General features: G+C 35.3%; 2 protein-coding genes across 5 annotated transcripts; one reads left to right on the top strand and one right to left on the bottom strand.

Annotated features, from left to right (window-relative positions):
• Positions 1-5,325, bottom strand: LOC127810827 (armadillo repeat-containing protein LFR). The gene is made up of 8 exons (XM_052350390.1): positions 5,100-5,325; positions 3,656-3,825; positions 3,432-3,574; positions 3,065-3,321; positions 1,045-1,150; positions 792-930; positions 574-701; positions 1-483 (listed from the first exon to the last, which is right to left on the bottom strand). The coding sequence occupies exons 1-8, from the start codon at positions 5,287-5,289 to the stop codon at positions 228-230; spliced, it is 1,389 nt and encodes a 462-aa protein (XP_052206350.1). The 5' UTR covers positions 5,290-5,325; the 3' UTR covers positions 1-227.
• Positions 5,326-8,187: 2,862 nt separating this feature from the next.
• Positions 8,188-14,276, top strand: LOC127812197 (GDP-mannose 3,5-epimerase 2-like). Of its 4 annotated transcripts, none has more exons than XM_052352562.1 (7): positions 8,188-8,661; positions 11,723-12,130; positions 12,553-12,646; positions 12,734-12,863; positions 12,946-13,078; positions 13,649-13,856; positions 13,951-14,276. In XM_052352562.1, exons 1-7 carry the CDS (start codon positions 8,372-8,374, stop codon positions 14,104-14,106), a joined length of 1,419 nt encoding a protein of 472 aa, XP_052208522.1. In that variant the 5' UTR covers positions 8,188-8,371; the 3' UTR covers positions 14,107-14,276. The 4 variants fall into 4 exon arrangements, with proteins under 4 accessions (XP_052208522.1, XP_052208526.1, XP_052208525.1 ...); XM_052352566.1 differs by lacking the exon at positions 8,188-8,661 and adding an exon at positions 9,694-9,822; XM_052352565.1 differs by lacking the exon at positions 8,188-8,661 and adding an exon at positions 9,721-9,883.
• Positions 14,277-14,527: the final 251 nt, after the last annotated feature.

The raw sequence follows: 14,527 nt of genomic DNA, 5'->3' as shown, positions 1-14,527 counted from the left end.
TAATATGACTAACTCCCTTCCTTGATTCATCGACTACTGTTTCTTGTTCTATCTTCAGTTCATCATCACTGAGCTTGAACAATAAATTATGCACAGAGGTGTAAACAATCAGAGTCATGCACCAAAAACACCTACACTTACATGTCAACTACGTGACCGTACAAGACAACAGTGTGCAAGCAAGAGCCAAACTTGCAAAAGATTGCAGGTGAGCGCCAGGGTTGGCATCACATACCCCATACACCACGAGCTGACGCCACTTTGTTGCTTGGTCGAGAGGTCAATTCATATAAGATTCTAGCAAATGTATCAGAATATCTTCCTTCTGAGAAAAGTATTTCAGCAAAGGTATTTTCATAAGCTAGAAGCTGGGCTCTGTTCTGTGGTTCTGATACGAGGTTCTCCAGTATTATCGCTGCTTTCCTGCAAACTTCTGGGACTGGATGCGGTGTCCTGATCACTTTCAGCAGCCGATCAACTGCCCTGAAATTCAGTATAACGGAGTATAAGGCAACTCTTTTCAGCAACAGATTCCCCAATTTAGGTTTAACATCATTGGAATAACAATCTTACCAACGCTCGCCTGCAAGCTTCAGACGGCAGTCCATGTTGACTTCTGCAAGGTTATAAAGTGCCCCAATAGCAGCTGCTTGTGCATCTACGGCTGGGAAGCTCAAAATATCAACTAAACGCTTATAGATCTGTAAGGTAAACCACAGAGCATTAAATCGTGCACAAAATAAAACTAGTTGTTTAATAAACAAGGGATTAAAAATGGAAAATAAAATCACCTGCGGGCCAAAAGGAAGGATGAAAGGTTCATTATCAGGATTGATTATTAAACGGCCCAGTAACTCTGCAGCTGCACAATGCCAGGCTTTGACAGAAGATCCCAACATTCCCATGATAGCTTGGACTGCACGTTTCTCCCTGGTATTGTTAAAGGCAATTGGGGAAATTTAAATTAGAAGCTTTATGCAACCCAGAATTTAGAAGTCACTAGTACGTCAAGTTCACCAGTGGATAGGAACTGTAAGTGCTTACGTTATTTTGATGAATGAGGGCTTTGTTGAACTAAAAATACGAAGATCCAGGAGTGGAGCTAAATTTACAACGGTCTCAAGGGCATTTGTGACAAGTTCCTCATCCTCTGCAAATATTGAAAATTTTAGGCAGACATAACCTTTAAGCATAATTTAGGACAAATATGCTGCATCATTCATTTAAGGATAAATGATAAATCAAACTAAAAGCATATGCTACAAAATTTTGGTCCCCATCAATTGATATACAGTTCTCAAGGATAACTCAAACTAAAAGACCTTGTTTCAATCTGATCATTACTGCCAGCATTAAAATTTTATCTGTCTGCTTGTCTATCTAGCATGTTCCTAGACTTGTCTCAAGATACAAATAATAGTGAATTATGAGAAATTTTTAAATTCAAGATAATTTTTTCCTCCTCAGGCTCCAACATCGACTGCAAAAATCATTCACAAACATTATAGATCTCTCAAACTACCTCATTGTAGAAACGAGCTCATCATTTATATCATACTTGGACCTATTGTATTTACCCAAAAAAGTATTTAAATCCCATGTAAAGTTGCTTTAGTAACTAGCTTATAATGCCATGCATTAATGGTAGGCCAAATAAGGCTCCACAAGCCCTAGCTGCCAAAAATAGAGTAGATGGTTTACCAACTCACCAAATTACTTACAATCCACCACAATGGGATAAGCAGGATTCTGAAGGAGTTCACTATTCAATTCTTTCATACATTTTTTAACTCTAATATCACTTTAAAATGTTAATCCTCCCTCCTAAGTCCTAAATACTTTACATAAAAAAAATTGAAGTCTTTCTCCTAAAAATTTCCAACTCGTAGTATTTCATTTTTTTCTTCTCCCATTTCTAATAAGTGGACAGATAATTTCTACCTCTTAAACTCAAAAATATCTCAAAAGATTCCCCCAGCAAGAAACAGCCAACTCAGAACAGTAATGAACACAATCTCCTTGGTCTTCAATGACATTAATTCTCTACACTTGACATAAAAGTATTCCCTTCACCTTTTTTGCTGTTCCTAACTTTTTTGGGGGCAGTCTTTGTCCAATCTAGTAGATCAAAACTTGTGATTGTTGTTGTCTCGTCATCTTCATTCAATCATCAAGAGTTTAACTTATTCTCAGTTGATGAGTTGAAATAAGAACCCATAATAACAATTATGTGGTAACTTGTTAGTACTTGAACCCTTCATTTTTCATTTTGTTAAACTTTTTGGACAACACTCACATGGGCAAATAAACCCATGACCCATTAGGGTTACCCACTACCCTACTGAAGTGTTCTGGGTCATTTTGTGAGATGTAGAAATGTGATAAAGTTTAAGAATGATCACATACAGAATAAGAAGTGAGTGAGATAACTTCTAGATATCTCTCCCACTTTGAATACTATCTCTAACATTTTGAATACCTCACTCAAGAAATCCCTCTAAAAAACACTATTCAAGAGCAAGGATCTGTAGTGATTCACAAAGTGGAAATTAACAATTGCTCTAAAACAATCGTTCACCATGAACTAAGAAGATTGATTGCTAGTGAACACCAGGGAAGCTTTGTAGTACAAGCACAATTCCACCCACAGTGCATAAATCATCTTGAAAAAGAAAGAAATGTAGATATGATTGCCTTCTGGCTTGTATTTGTGAACTAATTATTCTAAGTTCATTAACTTCTGATAAGTAAAACACTTTAATCATATTCTAGAGGAAAACCTGCAAACACACAATGACGAATAAACAACCCGCAGCAATAGCAGGTTCCAGTAATGTTCTGTTTTGGCAATCCATATCATGTAGCAAGAAAGAAGGTCTCTTTAATAAATTACTCAGTTCACTATCAATTCAAAATTCAGATATCCAATGCATCCAACAAATTTATGGAGAAAAACGAACGAAACAAATATATTGGGTTTCCTTTGAAAGGAATCCATGGAAACTTGCTGGAGATTAAATGTGATGAAGGATCAATAGCAAGAATTCTGAGTAAACTTTGTCACCTGTAACATAATCTTCAACGCACTGGAACACTGTTTCCAAACAATGACGGTGCTGGGCCATTATGACTTCATTTTCAGGCATGAAAGAGAAGTTGCGTATAATATTTGAAGCAGCAACAGCACATTGTTGCTTCTCTGCACGCCCTTCATCATCCAGATTAAATAGACCATCTTCATCTAACCACCATTCAGAAGGATGATTTTTATTTGTACTCTTCTGCAAGGATGCCTCTGTAACAGAAGCACCAGATCCCACACTGCCATCAAGAGATCATCCCAAATTCATATTCCAAATCCATATTGCAAGATTTATGCAAGAAGAATTTTGAAGTCACTTGAAAGGAGCCAATAATCACCTTGAACTCACCTAGGATTCAGACCAGCATCATTTGACTTCAGAGCCTCAAACTCATTCCCAAACCCTGTCACAACAGCATTTGCACCTAAGAGTCTGGCCCTTGGTGTCTTGACAAGCTCCCTTGGCAATGCTATATCACGCCAATCATCTATCTGTTCCAGTTATAAAAAGTACTGCATTACTGCAATAAGTAAGGAAGGCTTTGAAAGTGCACAGAGTATATTGATACATACAAGTTGGAGAAGAGCATCTAGCAACCCAGGTATCTTTGCAAGAGGTGTTGCATCCCTGCGAACTTCATCCTTTTCTTTGAATGAAAGCAATGTGAGAGTGTTCAATGCCCATGTCAGCTCACTCTTTAATCCACTTTGCAGAGCCAGGACTATCCTTTTGTTATTTTGATCTGAATAATATAAATAGAAACAGCAAGAAATGAAGTCAAAAATTGCCCAAACCATGTAATTGGGAGCATAAACAGAGATGCCTCACATGCATGCATCACCTCATCAAGTAGGATCATCCATAATCAGCATTAGGCCAAATGACAAACCAAGCACCTAGGGCGCAACTGACTCATCAATTTGCTATTCCAGTTCTGATTCACCCTTGCAGACATATGGAAATTGCATATTTACAGCATACAAGAACCACAACAATTTTCCCAAAGTGGAGGAGCTGTTTATGGATTACTTGACACCGCTCAAATATTATAACTAGACATTGCAATGCTATCTCATTCATACAATTCAAGGAAATACAGCTTTTCTACATCCTACTTTTACCTACTTCCTTTCCCACTATCTCTGAAGGCATAAGCCCGTTCAAATCTATTTGTCACTTATGCCTGTTAACAAGCTGATTAAACTATTTTGATGATCCAACAAAGCCCAGGAGAATAAAACATCTGCAACTTATTATCTCAGCTTCACCAACATCTCAGTTTTCAGGTCACTTATAATGGGCTTCAAACCAAAAGCTTTCAACAGAAAAATGATACGAATCTACATGGGTTTTGTTTCCCCTTTTCTTTTTTTCTTTTTTTCTATAGTAAGATAATACAGATTAGTACTCTTGCGCATTTGGAGCAATAACAAACAGAAGACCAGTCTGGCCTCCAAAATAGCATTCAATAATTTATTATTCTTGATGCAGAAAACTAAGGACATCAAGAATCAACAAATAACGGAACAATTGTTCAAACATCATTTTAAGAATTTTATAACAATGCACACAACAACTTTTGTGCAGCATAAGCTAGAAAAATACACGCACTTCCATAAGGGCCTTCTTGTTCATACCAGACACTAAGGCTGTGTACAGGCCATTAAGATTATTGACAATCGACTTTACATGTTTCGCATCATTCACATTTTCCTTGTCATTATAAGCTACCTACCACTTAGGACATTGATTATTCATCACAAGATTCAAAACATAGCCAATCCCATCCAGAGTGAAAAAGATCTTCTCTTGCAAGCCATCCATGTAAGATACTCAGTACCTCAAATCCTAAAACATACAATTAACTAAATTCGAGACGAAGACCTAAATCATAACCTGCTACAATCACGAAATTGTTATGCAGCAAGAGTGTATCACAAACACACGTTCACAATTCCAGCACCTGGAATTGTGAAATCGAGGAGACTAGAAAGGCTGGGGTTTGAGCGGACTGACCAGCGAATGAGGAGTGGACTTGAAGAGAGGGACCGAGAAATGTTGAAGGCGCCGCGGAGTCGGCCGCAGCTGATGCGGCCGACGCAGAAGCGTTGCTGGTTCCGCTGCCGAATGGTCGTCCTCTCTTCGCCGCCGGCGTGGCGGAGCCGCCCGAAGCTCCGCTCTGCTTGCCCAGCTCTCTCTTCTGCATCTCTCTCCCCTCCCCCTCTCTCTCTCTCTCTCTCTCTCTCAGTATTTAGATCTATATGTGTATCCCGAAGTACCGTAATTTGGGCCTGTCTAGACCCTCATACGGGCCATGAATTTGTAGCCCATTTTCCAGATCCACCAGAAATTGGAAATGGCCCAATAATTACCCAAACCAATTGCAATTGTTAAACTATTCATTTAATTTTATTTCTATTTGGTTTTAGACATAAGAATTGAAATTTTAATTCTAATTTTTAAGTAACATAATTAAAGGGGTTTTATATGACTTAAGTGAAGAAAAATTCTTTATGCTTCCATAGAGAAATTTCATCAAATGTGGGAAAATTTAATTAATACTTATCTGGAAAGAAAAAGGACAAAAAGACTCCTAATACTATCAACATTCTTTTAAAAGATTACTTATATAAGAACTCGTACTTGAGTTTTTTAAAATACCGTAAAGTGGTATTAAAACTTATTTGGTATATATTGACGTTTTGTATTTGAATTATTTTAAAAATTTCTTTTAACTATAAGAGTATAACTCTTTATACTATCAACAACTTTGCTTTCTTAACACTACTATGAACCACCTTATTGTGTGGTTAGTAATGTGTACATTAAAGAATATTACCTTAGTAATTGTTTTTGAACTAAAAGTTATTTTTTTTAAAGAAAGTAAATCATTTAGTGAGACAAGAAAGGGACATAAAGAGTGTGGTGTTGTTTATGGCCAATGTCTGGTGGCAAGGAAATGGTTTTTTGTTTTTTTGTTTTTTAAACTAACATAGACCACTATTAGTTTGGGCCTTTTAATAAAAACTTTGATTGTTATATATTTATTTATTTAATTAAGAAATACGATAACTCCATAAAACACTAAGCCTGCGTTCTTTTTGCTTTTCAATTTTTAGTTTTGAGTTTTGAATTCATTTTCAGTTTTCTATTTTGGTAATCTGTTTTTAGAAAATTGAAAACGCGTTCTTTGTGTCATTTTGAAAAACTATTTCTCAAAACAAAAAATTAGAAAACGCATTCTTTTTGAAATTTTGAAAATAATTTTGTAATAATATTTTATTCAATAAATTTAATTATTCAGTAAATTAAAAATATTTAATATTTATAAATTATTAAAAAAATATCTACATTTTAAAGTTAATGAATTTTGTAATATTTTTTTCTATTATAATAATAAATATATGAATAAATAAATGTGTTTTGAGTTTTGAATTTATTTTTGATGAAAACACTCAAAACAACTTTTTGTTGTTTTGAGTTTTCTTTACAATTTTTTTTTTGTTTTCAAAAATGCATTTTTAAAAATAGTAAAGAGAATATGTTTTCATTATTTTAAAAAATTAAAAACTAAAAATGACTCGAAAACAACAAAAAAAACGCAGCCTAAATTATGAACCTCTTTCCTTTCTCAAATTTAATGGTGTGATGTGGACATTAGTTTTAACTTTATGGACATATTTAATTTCATTGCCATTTTCTAGGTTTATGTACTAATTTTCAAAATTTTAAAAAATAGAAAATATTATCTTTCTATTTTTATTTATAAAAACATATTTCTAAAAGTTTTAATTTTTTTTTCAAAAATTCCTATAAAGATATTTCTATGTTTCAACCTGATGCATTTTTAGATAAAGCATAAAAGAGCCTATCATACTCATGAAACTTCTAAATACAATAAAATTTATCAACACTTATGTGAAACTTTTAATTACACATCGACAAACAATCAAAACCTATCAAACTCATGTGAAACTTTTAACCACAATAAAATTCATCAACACCTATGTAAAACTTTTAATCGTATATCAACAAAAAATCAAAACTCACCAAATTCACGTAAAACTTTCAACCACAATAAAACCATCAACATCTAGACGAAACTTTCAATCACACATTGACAAACAATCAAAGTTTACTAAATTCACGTGAAATTTTCAACCACAATAAAATCCATCAACACTTACGCAAAACTTTCAATCACACATCAACAAACAATCAAAACCCACCAAATTCCTGTGAAACTTCCAACCACAACAAAATCCATCAACACTTACACGAAACTTTCAATCACATATCGACAAACAATCAAAACATACCAAACTCACGTGAAACTTCCAACCACAATAAAACCATCAACACCTACGCGAAACTTTCAATCACACATTGACAAACAATCAAAGCCCACTACATTCACGTGAAACTTCCAACCACAATAAAACCCATCAACACTTATGCAAAACTTTCAATCACACATCGACAAATAATCAAAACCCACCAAACTTGCGTGAAACTTCCAATCATAATAAAATCCTTCAACACTTGCACGAAACTTCCAATCACACATCAACAAATAATCAAAACATACCAAACTCACGTGAAACTTTCAACCACAATAAAACCCATCAACACCTATACGAAACTTTCAATCACACACCGACAAATAATCAAAACACATCAAACTCATGTGAAACTTCCAACCACAATAAAACCCATCAACATCTACACGAAACATTCAATCACACATCAACAAATAATAAAAGTCCACTAAACTCACGGAAAACTTCCAACTACAATAAAATCCATCAATACTTACGTGAAACTTCCAATCACACATCGACAAACAATCAAAGCCCACCAAACTCACTCGAAACTTCCAACCACAACAAAAACCATCAACACCTGCACGAAACTTCCAATCATACGTCGACAAATAATCAAAACTCACCAAAGTCACGTGAAACTTTCAACCACAATAAAAGCCATCAACACTTATGCAAAAACTTGCAATCACACATCAACAACCAATCACAGCCCACCAAACACTTGAAACTTTCAACCACATCAACTGGTAATAAAGCCTGGAACAGTCTGCACTTGCCTTCGACAAGAAAATCTCCCTTTGATAACCTATCAAATGTTATTTTCAACCCTCCAACAACGGTGATCCAATGACCCCAATTTATTACTCAAGCCAAATCTAGAAGACCGGCGATGAAGAGACTCTGACGAACTACGATGTATCTTCTCTTACCCTAATAATTGTCTGGCCATCATCACCTACTTTGATGGCAAGCCCTTCATCTTTCCCCGCTCCAACAATCCCAAGGTATGCAGATCAACACTTTACTGGCCAATTTCAACGCAACCCCAACTCAAGTGAGGCCTCTCTAATGATCCCTCAATTCCGGCGACTCTCCTATTGTTCGTTACAAGGTGCGATAAGCACCTTGCCCTGTCTTCCCCAACTTCTCCAGCACTTCCTCAATCTCATCCAACAGCTCGGAGAAGCTACGTGCAAAGATCTGTCCAAGTTCGACTACCCACAGCGGCCTCTGACCAATTCTTATTACTTCCGGTAACTTTGATTACTTTAACTCCTTTTCTGTTTATATCATAATTATCTTTTTTTACACATAAACTTTACACACACACACGCACAAAGTTTCATTAGTTATATCTAAATTACATTTTGACCCTAATTAGTTTTGGCACCAATGATCCACGAAAACTTCTCGGGGTTTTGTTTCGACATTTTCGTCTTTTAAAATCCAAGAAAAATTTTTGATCTACTTTTATAATTTTTACCTTTGTAATTCTAAATTTTTTTTGTGATCGTTTTATAATATTAAAAAATATAAAAAACGTGTTTTCGATTTAAAAACACATTTTCATTCATAGATAGAGATAACAAAATTTCTATGTCTTACTCAAAATTTTTAATTCTTTTAAAAAATTTATTTCTTAAATTTGTTTAAATGTATTATGAAATTTATATTTTTTTATATTAAATAACTAGTTTTTATATTTGAAAAATTCTCCATATTTTTTATTTACTCATTTCTCGACCTCTACATTTTTATTTTTTATTTTTTTAAAAAAATAACAATTTTTTCATTTCCGTTTCACATCGTATTGATTTCATATTTCCGTTCCTGTTGCATGTTTGACACAACATTTTTAAATTTTTTCAAAAATTTGAAAATGGGAACATAAATTAGATGAAATATTCAGCTTTTATTATTTTTAATTATAAGTGAAAACAAATGCTTGAAAATAAATTACAAAATTAAACCATATAATCTATCAGTCATGGGCTTCAGGCCTCGGCTTTCATTTGGGTTTACTTGCCGGGTTGTGTCATTTGTGCACTGATGGGCTGGGCTGGGCTGGGACCTTATGATGTTGGGCCTGCAAGCTGATTGAATATATATGGGCACATAAAAAGAAAATAGATATAATTATTTATTTTTATTTAAAAATTCATCAAAATAATATTATAATTATATGCTCATTAATTTATAAGATATTATATAAATTCTATTGATAAATTAAAAAAAAAAAAAAAAACTATCCAAAAGAGAAAGGGAAACAAATTAAAAAAAGTAAATATAAAATGTAAATAAGGAAAGAATGAAAGGAGACACTGGTTTGTCGCTGAGTGGCACCATCTAGGCTTTGGTCCCGAATTCTTCCACCAAAGATCTGTGAAGAGGTTGTCTCAAGAGCGATAAGATACGTAAGAAACCGATATTTAGCTCTCCAAATTCCGACCTCTTTCGGGAAATTGAATTTCTAAGGTTTTATGCCTTTTTTTCTCGGATTTTTGTTCTGCTTTGTGCGTTTGATTGTTTCATTCCTTTTAATCATAATCGACTGGTATGCTAATTTAATGGGTTTGCTTTGGGGGGGGAGGTGGTTTGGACATGTCTAGATTTGGGTCTCTCTTTCCCGCTGGGTTTCTTCTACATCGATGTTTTTGTGAAGTTTAAGGTTATCATTGCTCTGTTTCATGAGATTAAGTGTTCTGGTTTTAAGGTTGTTCTGTGTATACTCACATGTGTTTTTCTTATGTATGTATCCCATCTTTACTTTATCTTCATCAACTTCTGGGTCAATTGAAATGTACATTTCCTGTAATTCGACATGGCCGAGGTAATTGTTTGTTCTTTGAGTTTTCTTTCCCAGGTTTCTTGATATTTGTCTGATGTTTTTATTGCGAAACTCGGATCTTTTTAATCTTGGGCATTTGGGCGGAGTAATTAACCATGCATTTTGAGGTGTTTTTAATTTGAATCTCTGATTCTGTGTTATAGTTATCTGATTTCGCCGTCCCTTTAACTTTGAATTTATATTGTTGGATTATCAGTCTGTTTATCCATGTAACAACTCTACTAGTTTTACTAGCTAAGCAGATGTAAAGGTGCCGATCTTTTGCTTTTGTTTGCTTCTGTGATCTTTGCAATTCTATGCTTCAATGAACTTGGAAAATGAACGTCTTTCATATCTGTTAATATTAAGTTAGTTTTATCTTCTTCAACTCCGGTGTTTTTGCTCATGTCATTATAAGGTTATGAGAACATTGTCTTTTGTTTTCTCCACGTTAATTGTGCATGGTGTTTCCATTTAGTTCTTCAAATGATTTTATTGCTTAGGAAATGGAAAATTTTTAGCTGAGTGCCACTACGTATCATGGAAGAATCTAATTGTACTCCTCCTGGATGATGTATCTAGAACATGCCAACTCCTATTGGATGATGTGGGGGCAAACATGGCCAACAATGTGGCATAGTGTTTAGACTAGAAAATAATTCTTTTTGAAAGGAAACATAAGAAGAGAACAACTGTGGAAAATGACAAATAGAAGGCCTGTTACTGTTGCATTTAGCGTTGATGGCAAACAAGCCATATCTATTAGGGAATGAATACCAATAGGTCATCTATTCCATTGTTGAGGATCCCATCTTCCATCCATGGGACATTGTTTGATGGCAGTGCTCTTTGACAGGAATAATTTTATATGTTGCATTTTGCAAACATTTCACAACGTATAATACTGAAATTAAAATACTAGAGCACCATCCTGCCCTTGTGAATCATTCTTTTTTACTGAATTGGGATGATGCTGTAGTTATAGATGATTTGGGTATTGCCGATTCCATCATTATCATTTTGCCCTATAGAACAATATTTGGGCAAACAGAGTTCTCTGGTGTCATTGGATTTCTTTTTGATCCCTTATTTTCTAATCTGAAATCAAGCCTGTTATGGATGATGAGGGTTCTCTGAGTTTTACCTTGCCAGCCTTTTGCTTTCTCTCTAAAAAGTGTTAGGATTTTGTGACTCTAGTCTCATCTTTCCCGTTTTTAAATCAGCAGTTCTTTAATTCTGAATTCACTAATTTCTTCCAAGTATTTTCTAATTTTAATCTATGTCTTTGCTGCTTGCCACATAATCTTGTAAGGAAAACCGATAAACTTCCCATTCTACATTTCTCTTCTGAACTAGTTATCCTCCACTGTCTGTACCATAAGTATGTCCCTTCAACTCCTTCCAAGATCATACTGGAACTGATTTGTATTTTGTCATTTCTTATTTTATAACCTTCCCTTTCTTCTTTTTCTTCCTGATGTCTGCAGAATGCGAAGCTCTGGTGGTAACTATGGGGCATATACCTATGAGAACCTTGAGAGAGAACCCTACTGGCCATCTGAGAAGCTTCGCATTTCCATAACTGGAGCAGGCGGATTCATTGCCTCGCACATCGCTAGGCGATTGAAGAGTGAGGGGCATTACATCATTGCTTCAGACTGGAAGAAGAATGAACACATGACAGAGGACATGTTCTGTCATGAGTTCCATCTTGTAGATCTCAGGGTAATGGATAACTGTTTGAAAGCCACTGATGGAGTTGATCATGTGTTCAACCTTGCTGCCGATATGGGAGGCATGGGCTTCATTCAGTCCAACCACTCTGTCATTATGTATAACAACACAATGATAAGCTTCAACATGCTTGAGGCTGCAAGGGTCAATGGAGTGAAGAGGTTTGTAGCCTTCAACTTGCTTAATTAATTTCTTATTTATTATTTTTTTTGGAGGGTGGGGCTATCACATATCTATTTTTTATTCCTTTTATTTTGTAAAATCTTCGAAATCTGTGTTGTTATGCATGGTAATCAATATGTTTATGTGCTTTATGGACTTAAACGCCTTGTTCATTGGTAGATCATCTTGCAATAATAGCAAAATCTTTTTTTCTGGGTGTAAAGTTCAAATACTTCATTGATAGCCAATATTCAAGTGAAAAGAGTAGGGCACAAACCACTCCTCAAAAAAGTAACTTTTTTCAAGTCACTTAAGGGGATTTGTGGAAAATTCTCAATTGAAATATTATGGTCATATATGGTGTCCAAAAATTGTTGATGTCTAGTAGATCTGAATATTGATCTTTTGTCACTGTATGCAGGTTCTTTTATGCCTCTAGCGCTTGCATTTACCCTGAATTTAAGCAGTTGGACACTAATGTGAGCTTGAAGGAGTCCGATGCTTGGCCTGCTGAGGTTTTTGCTCACAACTAAAGAATATGACTCCTTTATGTATTTACTTCATATTTGAAGCCATTGATGGCACTTTTATTGCTTGTCTAGCCACAAGATGCTTATGGGTTAGAGAAGCTGGCAACTGAGGAACTGTGCAAACACTACACCAAGGACTTTGGCATTGAGTGTCGGATTGGACGGTTCCATAACATCTATGGACCCTTTGGAACATGGAAAGGTAAGATAAGATAGGAAGAAATTCTTTCTAATTTTATTTGGCCTTTCTACTAATGCATTTTGCTTCTCATCTGATGGCACAGGGGGGAGGGAGAAAGCCCCTGCTGCATTCTGTAGGAAGGCTATTACCTCTGCTGATAGATTTGAGATGTGGGGAGACGGGCTACAAACCCGATCATTCACCTTCATTGATGAATGTGTTGAGGGTGTTCTAAGGTACAAATTCTCTTGTATATGACATATTTATTCATCATTGAAGTTCAATCAAGATGTGCCTTTTCTTGGATGGAGGTGCTGTGAAGTTTTAATACTAGCTGATATTGTTGTTACTGATTGTAAACATCACACAATTCTGGACTTGTTTGAGGAGAAATGATTTTTTTCACACCAGATGTTATTGAGGTAACATTTATTTGCAGTAAGAAGATCCGAGTAAAACAAGCAAATTAATTTCATTTACGGATGCCTGAGAATTCTGTTTGGGAAGGTTGGATACTGTATTCATGCACGGTGTGTATTTATTTGTTAGCATAAGAATTTCAACAACACAATATTCTTTAGGAATCAAAATTGGAAGAGACCTCAACCTGCCATCCACTGAAGAATAATTTCTTCTTATTACCTGGGGTTGTGGTTTGTTGTATTTCCTACAAGTACAAATTGTGTTTTGTTTTCCTGAAGGACATGATTTGGATTTAAAAGTGGCAATCTGATAACTTGGCTCTTTGCATATTGGGTCACGCAACCTCGTTAATTCTTGTCTTGATGTGAGCTCTTTGTTTTCAGATTGACAAAGTCAGACTTTAGAGAACCAGTGAATATTGGAAGTGATGAAATGGTTAGCATGAACGAGATGGCTGAGATTATTCTGAGCTTCGAGGACAAGAAGCTGCCTATCCATCACATTCCTGGCCCTGAGGGTGTGCGTGGTCGAAACTCAGACAACACTTTGATAAAGGAGAAGCTGGGTTGGGCCCCTACTATGAAATTAAAGGTATCTGCTGGTGGTAATGTGTTATTTCTGTCGTGTTGATCCAGTTTATATTGCAAAGCTGACTATTTTAAACTATGTACATACTGTGTCACAGGATGGGCTGAAAATCACATACTTCTGGATCAAGGAACAAATTGAAAAAGAGAAAACTCAGGGCAGTGATGTGTCAATTTATGGCTCATCAAAAGTTGTTGGTACACAAGCTCCAGTTCAGCTGGGCTCTCTTCGAGCTGCTGATGGGAAAGAGTGAAGCTGGCAATAGGGAAATTTTTTTAGGTTGCATTTCGATAGGGTCATTTGGAATTTGGAATTTGCAATTCCAAATTCACAGTTTGGATACCCAAAAAAAAAAAAAAAAATGAAATGACACCTACATAGTTGTCAATTCAAATAATTTTGAATTACAAATTCAAATGATATCATTTGATATCCCTGTATCCAAACATAACCTTAGGGTAGATAGGGGCCAAATTTTATGATTGGTCTCGCCATTTTTGTTCTTGCTTATTATTTAGATTGCAATCTTATGTTTCTTCATGTGACTAATAATTGTTTTTATATGTAGCAGCATGTCTGCTTTCTGAGTAGCTTCTAGCTTTCAGAATTATCTTTTGTTGCATGATTTTTGTTTCTTTACACCAAAAGATGGGTAAGGAGGGGGCAACCTAGCT

The sequence above is a fragment of the Diospyros lotus genome, chromosome 10, assembly GCF_014633365.1.
Source record: "Diospyros lotus cultivar Yz01 chromosome 10, ASM1463336v1, whole genome shotgun sequence".
NCBI classification, from domain to species: Eukaryota; Viridiplantae; Streptophyta; class Magnoliopsida; order Ericales; family Ebenaceae; genus Diospyros; species Diospyros lotus.
This window is presented reverse-complemented; position numbering and strand designations above follow the sequence as displayed.